The sequence below is a fragment of the Penicillium mononematosum genome (genome assembly GCF_028829835.1).
Source record: "Penicillium mononematosum strain IBT 11891 chromosome Unknown utg000005l:1.0-9366267.0:1.0-9372171.0, whole genome shotgun sequence".
In the NCBI taxonomy this organism is placed as follows: Eukaryota; Fungi; Ascomycota; class Eurotiomycetes; order Eurotiales; family Aspergillaceae; genus Penicillium; species Penicillium mononematosum.
Window position 1 is genome coordinate 7,712,936 of NW_026643275.1, and position 12,942 is coordinate 7,725,877.

Consider the following 12,942-nt stretch of genomic DNA (forward strand, 5'->3'; position numbering starts at 1 on the left):
ATATTTCAATTCTCAATACTCCTTTTCTATTAATACCTTAACTTACTTTTGTACTTTTGTACCCCAAATCCCTGCGCTTCCTAAACCACCACGGACAAACACCCGCATATCCCAGTCTCGGGATAAATTGAAGCGAGCAATGAATTATCCGGATAATATCTTTGCGGGGAATGTCTTTGCGGGGCATCTTCGATGAGAGCTCGAAGGTAAGAAAATAAATTGTCAACTTGTCGCAATTCCACCAGTCCCAACACATTGCCAACACAGCAAGATGGATTTGAACTCAGTGCAAGATCTCCAGGATGTGCTCCGGCCCGACTTCTTCCATGGCTACGCTACAGCAGCAGCCCAAATAGAAGGCGCCTGGAACAAAGACGGCAAGGGCGTATCCATCTGGGATACATTCGGCCACACGCCGGGCAAAATCGCCGATGGAAGCACAGCCGACGACGCCGTCCGAGCTTACGACTTCTACCGGGAGGATGTGGCGCTCATGAAGACCTACGGCGTAAACGCCTACCGCTTCTCCCTCTCCTGGTCCCGTATCATCCCCCTTGGAGGCCGCGACGACCCCGTCAACGAGCAAGGCATCAAATTCTACTCCGATCTCATCGACGAACTCCTCCGCAATGGAATAACCCCTTTCATTACCCTCTTCCACTGGGATATCCCCCAGGCCCTGGAAGATCGGTACGGTGGCATGTTGGACCAGGACGCCTACACGCCGGACTTCGTGCGCTACGCCCGCGTCTGCTTCGAGCGTTTCGGCGACCGCGTCAAGCACTGGATCACGTACAACGAGCCTGGCGTCTATACCCTCGCCGGGTATGCAGCGGGTGTGCACGCGCCAGGAAGATCGTCCTTCCGTGACCGCAATGCCGAGGGAGATTCCTCTACCGAGCCGTTTACCGTCGCGCACACCGAGCTCGTCTCACACGGTCATGCCGTGCGCTTATACCGTGAGGAGTTCCAGCCCCAGCAGAAGGGTACTATTGGCATCACACTGCATGGAAACTGGTCCGAGGCGTGGGATGAAGAGGACCCGCGCGACCAGGAGGCTGCAGAGCGTGCGCGCGAGTTTGAGATTGCTTGGTTTGCGGATCCGTTGTACAAGACGGGTGATTATCCTGCGTCGATGCGGGCGCAGCTCGGTGACCGGTTGCCGAGGTTCACGGAGGAGGAATCGAAGCTTGTATTTGGGAGCTCGGATTTCTATGGCATGAATAGCTACACGACTTTCTTTGTGAAGCATAGGACATCTCCGCCTGATATCAATGACCACAAGGGTAATGTGGAGATCTTTGATGAGAATAAACAAGGTGTGTCTCGTGGAGAGGAAAGTGATACCCCGTGGCTGCGGGCGGCGCCCGGGGGATTCAGGAAGTTGTTGAACTGGATCTATAAACGATACCAGATGCCAATTTATGTCACTGAAAATGGTACCACCGCCAAGGGTGAAACTTCCCCCACGCCTGAGGTTCTCAATGACGAGTTCCGCATCAAGTTTTTTGAGGGCTATGTCGGCAATGCGTTGGCGCGGGCTGTCAAGGAAGACGGAGTTGATATCCGGTCTTACTTTGCTTGGACATTCACTGATAATTGGGGTAAGTGGTTTCATTCGTATAAATGGTTGGCATATAACTAATCTTTTATAGAATGGGCCGCTGGGTATGCGGATCGCTTCGGTTGCACATTTATCGACTTTGAGTCCGCAGAGAAGACCCGGTATCCCAAGCAGTCTGCCTATTACCTGGATAAGTTGTTCAAGCATCTGATTAGAGATGCGTAGGTGATTTACATGAGAAGATACATAGGCTATATAAATGAAATTTACGAGTGTTGTCCATGGATATATTGTTGGATTGAACTAACAACACCCCGGGCCGCCTATAACTATTGCCGACGTAAGTACTGGTCTGGATACTCCAAGTGAGACAGCCGTCGGATTTCATTTGACTATTGTGTCAGCACTATCCTCCCGAGTTCGGTAACATCGGCGCAAAAAGCTTCTATTCGTTGGAGTCTCACAATATACCTGTCTAGCCGGTTAGGGCAAGTCTTTGCGATGCTTATCAACTCGACCCCGAATGACTCCAACCTCCAACTGAGGGGACGTTCAGCCCGGATGTTCACTCGAGTTAAATAACTGAAGGTAGCCTGGACTTTGATGTATTTGTACTGACATTATACAGAATCAGCATGTCTGAAAACGAGCCAATCAAGCTGAAACTCCAGGGAACTCCCCGAGAAGTACATTCTCCAATATTAACATCTGCATATGACAAGAACTCACTGACTCAAATACAATTAGATCGGACTACAACATGGCCGCGCATTGCGAGAACAAATTCACAGCCAGATATCCATCTACGACACCATGTTCCAGCACACCTCAAATCTAGCCTGGAAAGATGTGCGCGAAGTCGCAGCTGAATTTCAGCCCACGCTCCGGGGCCTAACGCCTCATTTGTTCACGGAGATGGAGGCTATCGCTGAGGGCGCCGGGTTAGATGTGCTTGACATAATAGCGCTCAACTGCCGAAGCGAGATAGCTCTAGGACTATTCTCCGATGGCTGCACGTCACTATGCTGGAAGAAAAGCGAGGCGGCGCGAGTGCTCTCACAGAATTGGGACTGGAAGACGACTGTCAAGAAGAACCTAGCCATGGTATCAATTGAGCAGGTCGGAAAACCTACCATCTATATGGTTACCGAGGTCAGCACATAGTATATACTCCAGTGTGCGTCTATATTCTGATATGTAATTAACTATTTACAGGCAGGAATCGTCGGCAAGATTGGGTTCAATAGCAACGGCGTTGGAACTTGTCTCAATGCTATCCGCGCCAAACCGATGATAAGCAGCAAGGTCCCGATCCACGTTGCGCTTCGGTTGTGCCTGGAGAGTACTTCCGTCGACGATGCCGTGAAGACCCTCGAGTCTCTGGGTGGTGTCGCCTCTGCTGGGCATATCCTTTGTGCAGACAGTACCAAAGCCCTGGGGCTTGAACTATCGCCCGTCGGAGACAAGCATATTCCTGAGGATGCATCAGGGATTATCGGTCATACGAATCACTTCCTTGAGAATCGCTATGTGAATGAGCCGCCGTGGCTGTCTGGGTCACCTATTCGGCTCAAGCGGCTGGAGGAGTTGACGCAAGGGCTAATTCAGGACGGTGTGCAGGGTGATGCTATTACCCCTGGCTTGCTGCGAGAACGTATCTTCTCTGACACGTATAATCATCCCCAGTCAATATGTTGCGAGGAGGATCCGTCGCGCCATATCTCGAATAGGAGTAGTTCTTTGTTCAACATTGTTATGAACCTGGACCCGAAAGGGTCTAGGAGCGGAGGTGGTCTTTGGCCGGGTTGGGTCTGGAGAGGAAGGGCCTGTGTTGACAATGCCCTGGTGAATGTCATGAAAGACGGCTGAATATAGACATGGATCTGTGTCTGGCACCACAAAGGAGATGATACGCCTTTGTGCTGGAATTGATTTATTAAATATCAATCATATATATTTGTGCTATGTTTAGGATATAAAGAATCTGATAATAGTCATTGTTGCTTTGTTCCTCTTTGACCGAGTCCTCGACCAGATATTTGCAAAGATATAAAGTAGGCTGGATGCACCATCTTTACATGCATCCTCATCCATCAGCTACTCCATCTTCAAGTATTCAGTTCAAAAGCCACTAGCTGAAAACCTCACTATTGAAGGCCCAGGTAAGCCTCATAATTCACTCTACTCAATACCACTTAGTTCCCACCGAAACCATGTCTGGACGAGCTTTCCACGGTACGTACGAAGAGGAGCGTCGCCACTTCATGACCACACTGCATGCCCAGATTGACATTCTCAAGGACAACCACAAGGGTAGCCGGAAGATGGTCATCAGGTCTCTGGGTCTTCTTCTTCTGCGAGTCGATGGCCTAAGAATGTCCGGACAGGCTCGTTATAACCACGACAACCCTAATTGGACATCTAAGTGCAACAAGCTCTATGAACGGGTGCAATATTTCAGAGATACTCTGGTCAAGGACCGAAGCAGCACCTCCAGAGTCGCCGACGATATCGAGAGTATGATGATCTTTTTGGACTTTTGTGTTCCTGCCGATATCCAGTACAGGATTCAGCCGGATCGAGGCGACCGCAGTGGTGCCCCGTCGCCTGAACCTAGGCGTTGATTGTGATGTTTAGGTGTATAGGAGTTTAGATGTATAGATCAATAAAGTGATTCAGTTGGGATTTCCCGGTGTATACAAACTGTAGTATCAGAATAGTAAGAAGGCCACGTATTTGTGAGACTCAATATTTATTTAGAGCGACGAGTTAACAAATCAAGGCCCAGATCCAAATATTTTCTTTTCTTTTTCGCCAGTTCAGCTCGATAGAATCCCACATTCCAAGGTTTTCAGCTCCCGGGAATATGCGGATGTCGCCCGAACGTCATTGAGATCGACGATCGCGAATAATCTCAAAGTAATCAGGACTTTGTGATTCGTACAGATTAATATATCGAAAAAGCAAAGAGACGCAAGGGTTATTGGCTACCGCCCTCGCTCTCTTTGCCTAACCTTTTCCCTGACTTGTCCTTATGAGCATCACTCAAGTCTCCCCATAATGGCCTCCGCAACAGGAATTCCACAAGATCACCCAGCGACTATTGAAGCGCGTGAAGATGAGCCTCTATTGGGCCGTCCAGGCGATGTCACGCAAAAGCCCAACGAGATCATTTATCGAAACCTCTTCACAGGTGAGCCTGAAAGCCTCTGATCGAACCCCACGACTGACTCCAGACTCAGGAACAGCAAGTGTAGCACAAGCAGGAATTTGGATTGTGAGCACATCATAAAACTATTCCGAAGTTTCAGACAACTAACAAACCACACAGCTAGCAGCGTTGGTCTGGCAGGGCATCTTATCCCAGCCCCTCTCGTTGTTCACCCCGCATCCGGTAAGTAGCTAAGCAGCTGAACGAAACATCTCAAGATATCCCAGCACTAACTGCATATTCAGCTACTCGGCATATCTGCACTCCTTCTTCAAGTCCAGGCCGCTCTCATTTTGCAACCAACCGCCACCCCTCAACAGAAAAGTACCGGTACACGCATCCACTACTCCCTTCAACTACTCAGCGTGGTCCTTTTTGTATCTGCCTTTGTTATTATCGAGGTTAACAAGGGCTCTCATCCTCACTTTGTCTCTCCTCACGGCATTCTTGGTCTTACTACTTACATCGCTATCATTCTGCAAGCGGTGGTCGGTATTATCCAGTACTTTGTGCCGGTCACCGTCCTCGGTAGTATCGACGCCGGGAAGCGCATTTACAAATATCATCGCTGGAGCGGCTATGTTTTGCTACTGCTGGAGATGGCGACTGTCGTGGCGGCGACGCAGACCACCTACAACGTGATCGCGATTCATATTCCTCTATGGGGTGTACTTGTCGCTGCCGTTTTGATTCTCGCTGGTGTGGGTGCGAGGATTAAGAAGCATAAATTGGGACTGTGAGATGAGAGTTGCGAGAGGATCTAAGATACTGCACATCATTGGCAAACCGAATATATGGAATCCAATGCAAATGGAGTCTCGCCAGCCTGTGCATTGGAGCAATATACCAGAGTTACCTAACTCACTGGCGCAAGTGAGCCGCTCAAGACAGGCTGACAGCCTCATATATGAAACATCTGCTCTGTAAGCTATCTCCATAATTATTCAAAACTGAGATCAATTCTACCAAGTTAATGCTATATACTTCACTTGAATGTGACAAGAGAGGGGAGAAGGTGTATTCCGAAAGATATTAGCATCGCCATCTTCTGTTATACTATTGTAGATCAAAAACACCCTTACACACCCTTCGCACTCGACTCATATCTACATTGGTAGTATACAGCAAGGTACCTATGTAAATAGCCGCTGGTATGGCCTTAGTATCTTTGTTTGGGTAGTCTCTTTAGTAGTCTTTATAGTACTCTTAGCTACATATGTATTTCCTTGGATATAATTGCTTCTAACGTATGTATATTTTTGTCCTTTATTGGTATAGCTAAAACGATAAGAATTAGCTCTCACGACCTATGTCACGTACTTTTTATATCCAATCTTGCTATATCTCTGCTTCCATTACTATTTTCTGCGCAAAAAAAAAACCGTGATACTAGTCCCTAAAAGCCCTGTTGTTGCATGTTGGAGCAACCTGCAGATCCTCCGAAAAGGGTTAAGGCGGGAGATCCACCACATTGCCCGTTCTCTTCTCTTCTTCCTCCCCAACTCCAATGGCGCTCACTTCATATATCTGCTTTAATTGCAGGAATTCGTATGGATTGAAAGCATCTCTGCGCAATTTCCTCTTCGCCCGACGCAATCGCGACGTCTTGCGACCCGCGACAGCTCCGAAGCCCACGCCGGACGTCAAACACATCCGCCAGAATGCCGACCTCTACGCACAGAACTGTGTAGATCGCAACTATGCAGGTCACGCCGGATATCCGTCGAAAATTCAACAATTATCAGAGGAGGCCAGACAGCTCGATCACGACCTGAAAACGCCTCGGTCCCGCATCAAGCAACTCGAAAAGACCATCGCCAAGCTACACTTTGCGACACGGCAAGATACAAATGAAAACACCAACGACAAGGGCCTGAGCCCAAGCGAGGAACTGGCCGAACTCAAGTCAGAAGCTCAGCGCTTAAAGGACGACTCGCAGTCCATGACAGAACGGAAAGCAAGCTGCACCGAAGAGATCAACCGACTAGCCCTCTCCCTCCCAAACCTCTCCTCCCCATTCACCCCCATCGGACACGACCCAACTCTTGTACAATATATCAACTTCAACCCCGAAGAACCCCCGACCTGGACCCGCCAATCCCAACCCGAGCTCCAAGCCCGGTCGCACGTCACAATCGGCACCGAGCTCAACCTCCTCGACTTCGCCAGCTCAGCCACAACAACAGGATGGGGCTGGTACTTCCTGATAAACGAAGGCGCAATGCTAGAACAAGCACTGATCCAGTACTCCCTGAGCATAGCACGACGCCGAGGCTGGAAAACCGTCGCCCCGCCCTCAATCGTCTACTCCTACATCGCCGAAGCATGCGGATTCCAGCCACGCGACCAGCACAACGAGCAGCAGATCTGGACCATCGAGCAGAACGACCGCGACAAAAACACCAAACCCCAACGCTCGCTAACCGGCACCGCCGAGATCCCCCCTAGCCGCCATGTACGCCGGCCGCGACATCAACGCCTCCTCGCTACCGATCAAGCTGGTCGGCGCGAGCCGCTGCTACCGCGCCGAGGCGGGCTCCCGCGGCGTCGACACGAAGGGTCTGTACCGCGTGCACGAGTTCACCAAGGTCGAGCTGTTCGGCTGGACGGATAGCGTGGAGGGCGTCGGCCCGACCTCGGACGATCTGTTCGCCGAGTTGTTGGATATGCAAATTGAGATCCTGACGGCGCTGCATCTGCCCTGTCGTGTGCTGGAGATGCCGAGTGGGGATCTCGGTGCTAGCGCGACGCGCAAGAGGGATATCGAGGCGCTCTTCCCGTCTCGGCTGCGCGCGCCGTCGGGTACGGCTGTGCCTGTTGATCCTGAGATTCATCATCTGGAGTCCGCTTGGGGGGAGGTGACTTCTGCTTCTATCTGTACGGATTACCAGAGTCGGCGGTTGGCGGCTCGGGTGCGTGGCGGTGGCGCTAAGGAGTCACGGTTCCCGCATACGGTTAATGGGACTGCTATGGCTGTTCCGCGTGTGCTGGCTGCCATCTTGGAGAATGGGTGGGATGCTGAGCGGGGTGTTGTTGTTATTCCTGAGGTTCTGAGGCCTTGGATGGATGGGATGGAGAGTATTGGTCGGAGCTAGACGGGAAGGGCTGAGGGATTGTTCTTGCTCTCCTCGTGGTGATGCTGTATATTATGTACTTTTTAGGAAATTCGTGGATATACACTTCATATATTGCGAGTCTGTTTCATCTGCGTTACCTGTAATATAAGAAGGATAGGTGGTTATCGTCATGAATCTTGCATTGCATTGCCTGCGATCTTTTGGTATCTCTAAAAACATAGCAGACAAAAATAGAACCCCAGACCCTCCTTATTGGGGATAGAGCAGAGTATTAAATAAAAACAGAATAGAACAGAACAGAACAAATCAGGGCAGAGCCATTCATGACTTCGTGAACACATGAATCAGAAACAAAAAACAACATAAATCAAGTAAACATCACATCATTGGAAATCACAGAGACAGGAGTACAATCTGATATCTTTCGTCAGACAAGACCAGCAGCCTGAGAAAGAAACGCGCAGATAAGAAGTGTAAAAGAAATAACCAAACGCCGCCAAGAACACCAAGTAGGTAGGGATATCCAAAAAGATGATGATTAGGGCACAGTGTAAGCCAAATAGACAGATCCCAAGAAGTCGTCAACCTCATTTCCAAGGTAGATCTATATCTTCAACGCGGGTGCAAGTTAGATATGGCAATCCCGACGGAGTATTCTCACGAGGACCAACGGTGCCAGTAGTTGCTTGGTCCGGACTTTTCAGCTCCAACTCGAGGAAATTACGCATCAGCGGCTTGACAATATCCCGTGCTAGCCGTTTCATCTCATCCATCTTGCGCTCGAAGCGTTTCAGAGTCTCGCGCGTGTAAAGCGAGCCAGCCGAAGACGTAGGATGGAGCTTGAGGAAGCGCTTTAGCTCGTCATGGGGCAGGTATGCCTGCGCGGACGAGGAACCGATCAATCTAAATATGCGCGCAGACGGGTCTGGGGAGGTAGTTGACGGGCTTGTTGGGTGTGACGCTGATGCGGTAGGCGGGACGGGACCATCGCTCGGGCCCGAGTTCTTGAGAATGGGAGCTGGTGGTGGGGTAGTGCTTTCTATCAGCCATTGGCGGAATAGACATACGGCGAGCCAGTCCAGGTATGCATTTGAGGGGCCGACACGTTCGCCGCGCGAGGTGGTTAGGGATAGGCGCAGGAGCTTGGATTCAACGCGAGCTTTGAGTTCGTCGAGATCTTCTACTTTGTCTTCGATTAGATCTAGGAGTGAGTCTGGTAGAGGCGCGTAGGAGCCGTTTCGCAGACTTGGTAGGGCGGCGGGCCACTGGCCGACGACATGGATCAAGGCTTCGGAAAAGATCACCCGGCTGCGGGCGAGATATCCCAGCTTCAGGTAGCTGGGCGGGTATTTAGCGATCTGTTTGAATAAACGAGATCCGAAACCGAGTAGGTGGTGGTCCACGCGGGGCCCTGTCACTGGAATCGCGTCGTACATATCCGCCAATGCAAGGAGGGATTTGCACTCGGTATATGCCGAGGCGATGTTGACACTGTTGATGATTGGGGCATGATTGTAAAATATTCGTAGTAGATTGTCATAGTCACGTATTAAGGGATCGACCGCGACAGCGTGTTCCCCTGTCTGCGGTAGATGCGCTACCGACTGCATCCCTGCCAGGTTCGCCATAGATCGAAAGAAGCCTGCCTGGGCATTGGACGGTTTGGTCATCGTTGGAGGGAATGCGGCTTGGTCGGCACTGAAGATAGGGTCATAGGTTGGTTGCTATTTCAACACGCGACATTAGCATTGTTCGCAAAGATGAGATTATGCGACGCGCCAGCGCAAGGCGTACCTTTTGCACAAGAATCGGCTCTTCATCCTCCGCGCGATTCTCCCAATCAAGTTCATACCGCCAGCGTCTCTTTTCTCCTGGTCGCGCCGAGTGTCCACCGTTATCAGATGGTGCCAGTGTTGACCCATTCGAGAAATCATCATCCTCGCTCAGTCGCGAGAGCGTCCCCTCCGGCTTAGACGGACATAAAGCCATTTGGCGCGGCCAGTCCTCATTGGTGCTCGCCTCAAAGAAGCCCGAGCATTGCGATAATATCAATTTGTGGAGGAGATAACGCCTTTCCTGCGATCCGGCGTGGATCACGACCTCGGTGTCACCCGTGTACGTGAAGATAGGGAAATCGTTCGGGGAGGGATGCGACGAGCCGCCATGGTGCGAGCGACCGGAACGATGTCGTCTGCTTAAGGGACGCGATACTAGGGAAGCGGTGCTTTGGGCGTTTGTGCGATCAACGATTTGAGCTTGGGAGACCATTTCTGAGGATTTGTTGACATATGCGAACCGGGGGGTGCTCAACACCTGTCAGCATAAGAGGGCGTCATCCGAGGCCGAGGCGGAAATTGGAGATTATTGTAAAAAGAGGAAGATATAAAGAGAGAAGATAGAGGGAATAGCGGAAGAAAGAGAAGAAGAGAAGAGGAAGACAAAGAGGAAGAGGATGAGGATGAACTCCGAAGGCGTTCCCGCGCAAAAACGAAGTCAAAGTAAACAGCCCTGGAGAGTATACAAAAGTAATAGAGTCATACAAGGTGATAAAGGGGTAAATAGATAGTAATAAAATAGATCCTAGAAAGGTCCCCGTTTCTATCAGAATTCAGTTTGAACTAATACAATAGAATATTAATAGATCTACTAGTACTCCGTACATATGAAATGTATCAATGTGGGATGCCGCAAGCAGCTGAATTCGAGAAAGGACCATGAAAACATAAATAGTCTCCTGGGCTCCATAGATTAGTTCTAGGTAGTATTAAATACTATACTATATACTATATAACATATAATATATACTATCTACTACTATAAAATACTCGACCTCGGCGCTTTTCCTCTCTTCTTTGCCTCCACTTTCTCTCCTTTTGGCCCCGTCTCCAGTTTCTTGTTTTTTTTTTTTTTTTTTCTTTACTTCTATTCTCTTCTTTTCTTTCTTCTAAACTTCTTCTTCTCCTTTTAAAAAATTACTTTCTAATCCGGAAATTAATCAGGTGGACTCGGGAGTATACGGCTTCCCTATACGAGGGCTTTTATTGCGACGCTCTCCTCCACTTCCTCGACGCCCAACCCCCGCGATCCTCAAAAAATCTGGCCCTGGACACGTCTTCCCGGGACAGCTTCTATAGCTGTCCCGATCTGTCATCACTGCAGATAACATCAGTGTCTGCAGATTTTGACAGCGACGTGAGAACCGATCCATCTCCTTCGCCCCCTCCTTCCTTCACGTCTGCCCCGCACAAAAAACGTTCCAAAACCAAATCAGTCTCGAGGAAAGCGCGTGGTGTCATCGGTAAAGTCCGAGCATTCCAGCGGATCGCTGCCGCCAAGATGGCGCATCCGACTATCAAGATCGACACCAGTGTCCCAGCGACCAAGCGCGGACTGCCCGAGAATGACGACGCGGGCCTCGATATGCTCGCGGATCAGGACAACCCCAAGCTGGAAGCTGGAAATACCGAAGATGTTCCACCGTTCCTGTGTCAATCTGTCTCGGGTGAGTGAGGGGTGCATAAACGCCTATCGGAGAAATACAACCTGCACGTGGAATGTGACTGACCGCTTCCTTATGCAGAGATCCATGACAAGTTTGAGGAACTGGAATGGATGCAGCGCACACGTCTGGCCGAGGGTATGCTGGCCAATGATCTCTTGCATCCCTGGGCCCTGGAGGTAGACCCAAAAGTTAGAGAGAGGAATCGGTATATTAACGTCCAGGCCTGGGCAAATTGTCGCATCCATCTGCGGGTTGCCGAGGGCGAATGTGATTTTATCAACGCATCTCCGATCACTCTGGAAGACTCGGTGACACGAGAAGGAAGGAAATACATAGCGACCCAGGTAGGTTGCGCATTCGGTATAAATCATATACGCCTTTTGCTTACCCATTAATCAGGGCCCCAAACTTGGACATCTCCCGGATTTCTGGCACATGGTCTTCCACGAAAGCAAGGAGGTCGGCGTTATCGTGATGCTTACCCAAACTTTTGAAGCGGGCCGGGAAAAGTGCGCACAATACTTCCCATTGGATACGGAACAGGCTTCAATGGTACTATTGGCGGATGAATCGGACGTTCTCTTCGATGAGAGTGGACAAACAGAGCCCGGTGTCTTGGGAAGAGTTACGTTGCTAGAATCAACTTTCGACGCTAGATCACGATCTGAAATCCGCAAACTCGAACTGGCCATCGGCTCGGAGTCAAAGATTGTCTGGCATTTCCTCTTCGCTGGCTGGGCCGATTACTCCAAACCCGAAGGCAGCGATCGCCAAGCCCTTCTCGAGTTGATTAAGTTGTCAGCGTCCAAGTCCAGCCCGGACAATCCACGAATCGTGCACTGCAGCGCAGGAGTTGGTCGGACAGGAACTTTCATCGCGCTTGACCATTTGCTATGCGAGCTAGAGTCAGGACATCTGTTGAATATGGAACCAGAGGCCGACCCTGTTTTCAAAACCGTCAATCAAATGCGCGAGCAGCGGATGATGATGGTCTACAACGAGATGCAAATGCAATTTATCTACGAAGTGCTCCGAGAACAAACCGATCGAAAGCTGGGCAAGATTACGGACTGGAACATGGACTCCCCTAACGGCAGCGAGGAACGGTCTGCGAAAATCGCCAAGTTGAATGACCAGGCGGATTACTTGCCAACTTCCAAGCCGGAGTTGGAAGCTGTCCCAGATCGCTCTCATACGCCGACGAGAAGTCGGTCCGGCACACCGGAGCTTCCTGATCCTGTTAATGAATGACGCCCGCTCAATCCTGGCCTTTTCGTCCACCCCTGTGATCATGAACTTTGGACGAGAGGCTTATGTTTATGTTGCATCCCTTCATGGCATCCGGTGTTTATCTGATTTTTAACTTGCGATCATTTCTGAATTATGCCTTCCAACCCCCTGCTACATATTTTTTCCTTTGCTGTTGAAATACCCCCGCTTTTGTTACTTTGGTTATCATCTTGGATGTAGTTATATTGCTTATTGACTACCATTGTCAGTCTCGCCCTAGAGTCACTGTATATTAGCCAATTGGTGATATTGTATGCTTTGCCGACTGCCCTGAGACGTTCTACCTTCACCTAGTGAC

At 50.0% G+C, this 12,942-nt stretch overlaps 6 protein-coding genes across 6 annotated transcripts; 5 read left to right on the forward strand and 1 right to left on the reverse strand.

The window, feature by feature from the left end:
- Window positions 1–271: 271 nt before the first annotated feature.
- Window positions 272–3,433, forward strand: N7519_011132 (uncharacterized protein; the record flags this gene model as incomplete). Its single annotated transcript, XM_057297905.1, has 5 exons — window positions 272–1,604; window positions 1,656–1,785; window positions 2,193–2,250; window positions 2,312–2,716; window positions 2,780–3,433. The coding sequence occupies 5 exons, from the start codon at window positions 272–274 to the stop codon at window positions 3,431–3,433; spliced, it is 2,580 nt and encodes an 859-aa protein (XP_057145787.1).
- A 344-nt stretch (window positions 3,434–3,777) lies between these two features.
- Window positions 3,778–4,188, forward strand: N7519_011133 (uncharacterized protein; the record flags this gene model as incomplete). The annotated part of the gene is made up of 1 exon (XM_057297906.1): window positions 3,778–4,188. The coding sequence occupies one exon, from the start codon at window positions 3,778–3,780 to the stop codon at window positions 4,186–4,188; it is 411 nt and encodes a 136-aa protein (XP_057145788.1).
- A 436-nt stretch (window positions 4,189–4,624) lies between these two features.
- On the forward strand, window positions 4,625–5,515 carry N7519_011134 (cytochrome b561 domain-containing protein; the record flags this gene model as incomplete). Its single annotated transcript, XM_057297907.1, has 4 exons — window positions 4,625–4,757; window positions 4,807–4,841; window positions 4,896–4,958; window positions 5,021–5,515. The coding sequence occupies 4 exons, from the start codon at window positions 4,625–4,627 to the stop codon at window positions 5,513–5,515; spliced, it is 726 nt and encodes a 241-aa protein (XP_057145789.1).
- A 767-nt stretch (window positions 5,516–6,282) lies between these two features.
- N7519_011135 (putative serine--tRNA ligase DIA4) lies at window positions 6,283–7,870 on the forward strand (the record flags this gene model as incomplete). The annotated part of the gene is made up of 2 exons (XM_057297908.1): window positions 6,283–7,230; window positions 7,274–7,870. The coding sequence occupies 2 exons, from the start codon at window positions 6,283–6,285 to the stop codon at window positions 7,868–7,870; spliced, it is 1,545 nt and encodes a 514-aa protein (XP_057145790.1).
- Window positions 7,871–8,439: 569 nt separating this feature from the next.
- Window positions 8,440–10,120, reverse strand: N7519_011136 (uncharacterized protein; the record flags this gene model as incomplete). Its single annotated transcript, XM_057297909.1, has 2 exons — window positions 8,440–9,576; window positions 9,647–10,120. 2 exons carry the CDS (start codon window positions 10,118–10,120, stop codon window positions 8,440–8,442), a joined length of 1,611 nt encoding a protein of 536 aa, XP_057145791.1.
- Window positions 10,121–11,188: 1,068 nt separating this feature from the next.
- ptpB (tyrosine protein phosphatase PTP1) lies at window positions 11,189–12,605 on the forward strand (the record flags this gene model as incomplete). Its single annotated transcript, XM_057297910.1, has 3 exons — window positions 11,189–11,354; window positions 11,433–11,698; window positions 11,754–12,605. 3 exons carry the CDS (start codon window positions 11,189–11,191, stop codon window positions 12,603–12,605), a joined length of 1,284 nt encoding a protein of 427 aa, XP_057145792.1.
- Window positions 12,606–12,942: the final 337 nt, after the last annotated feature.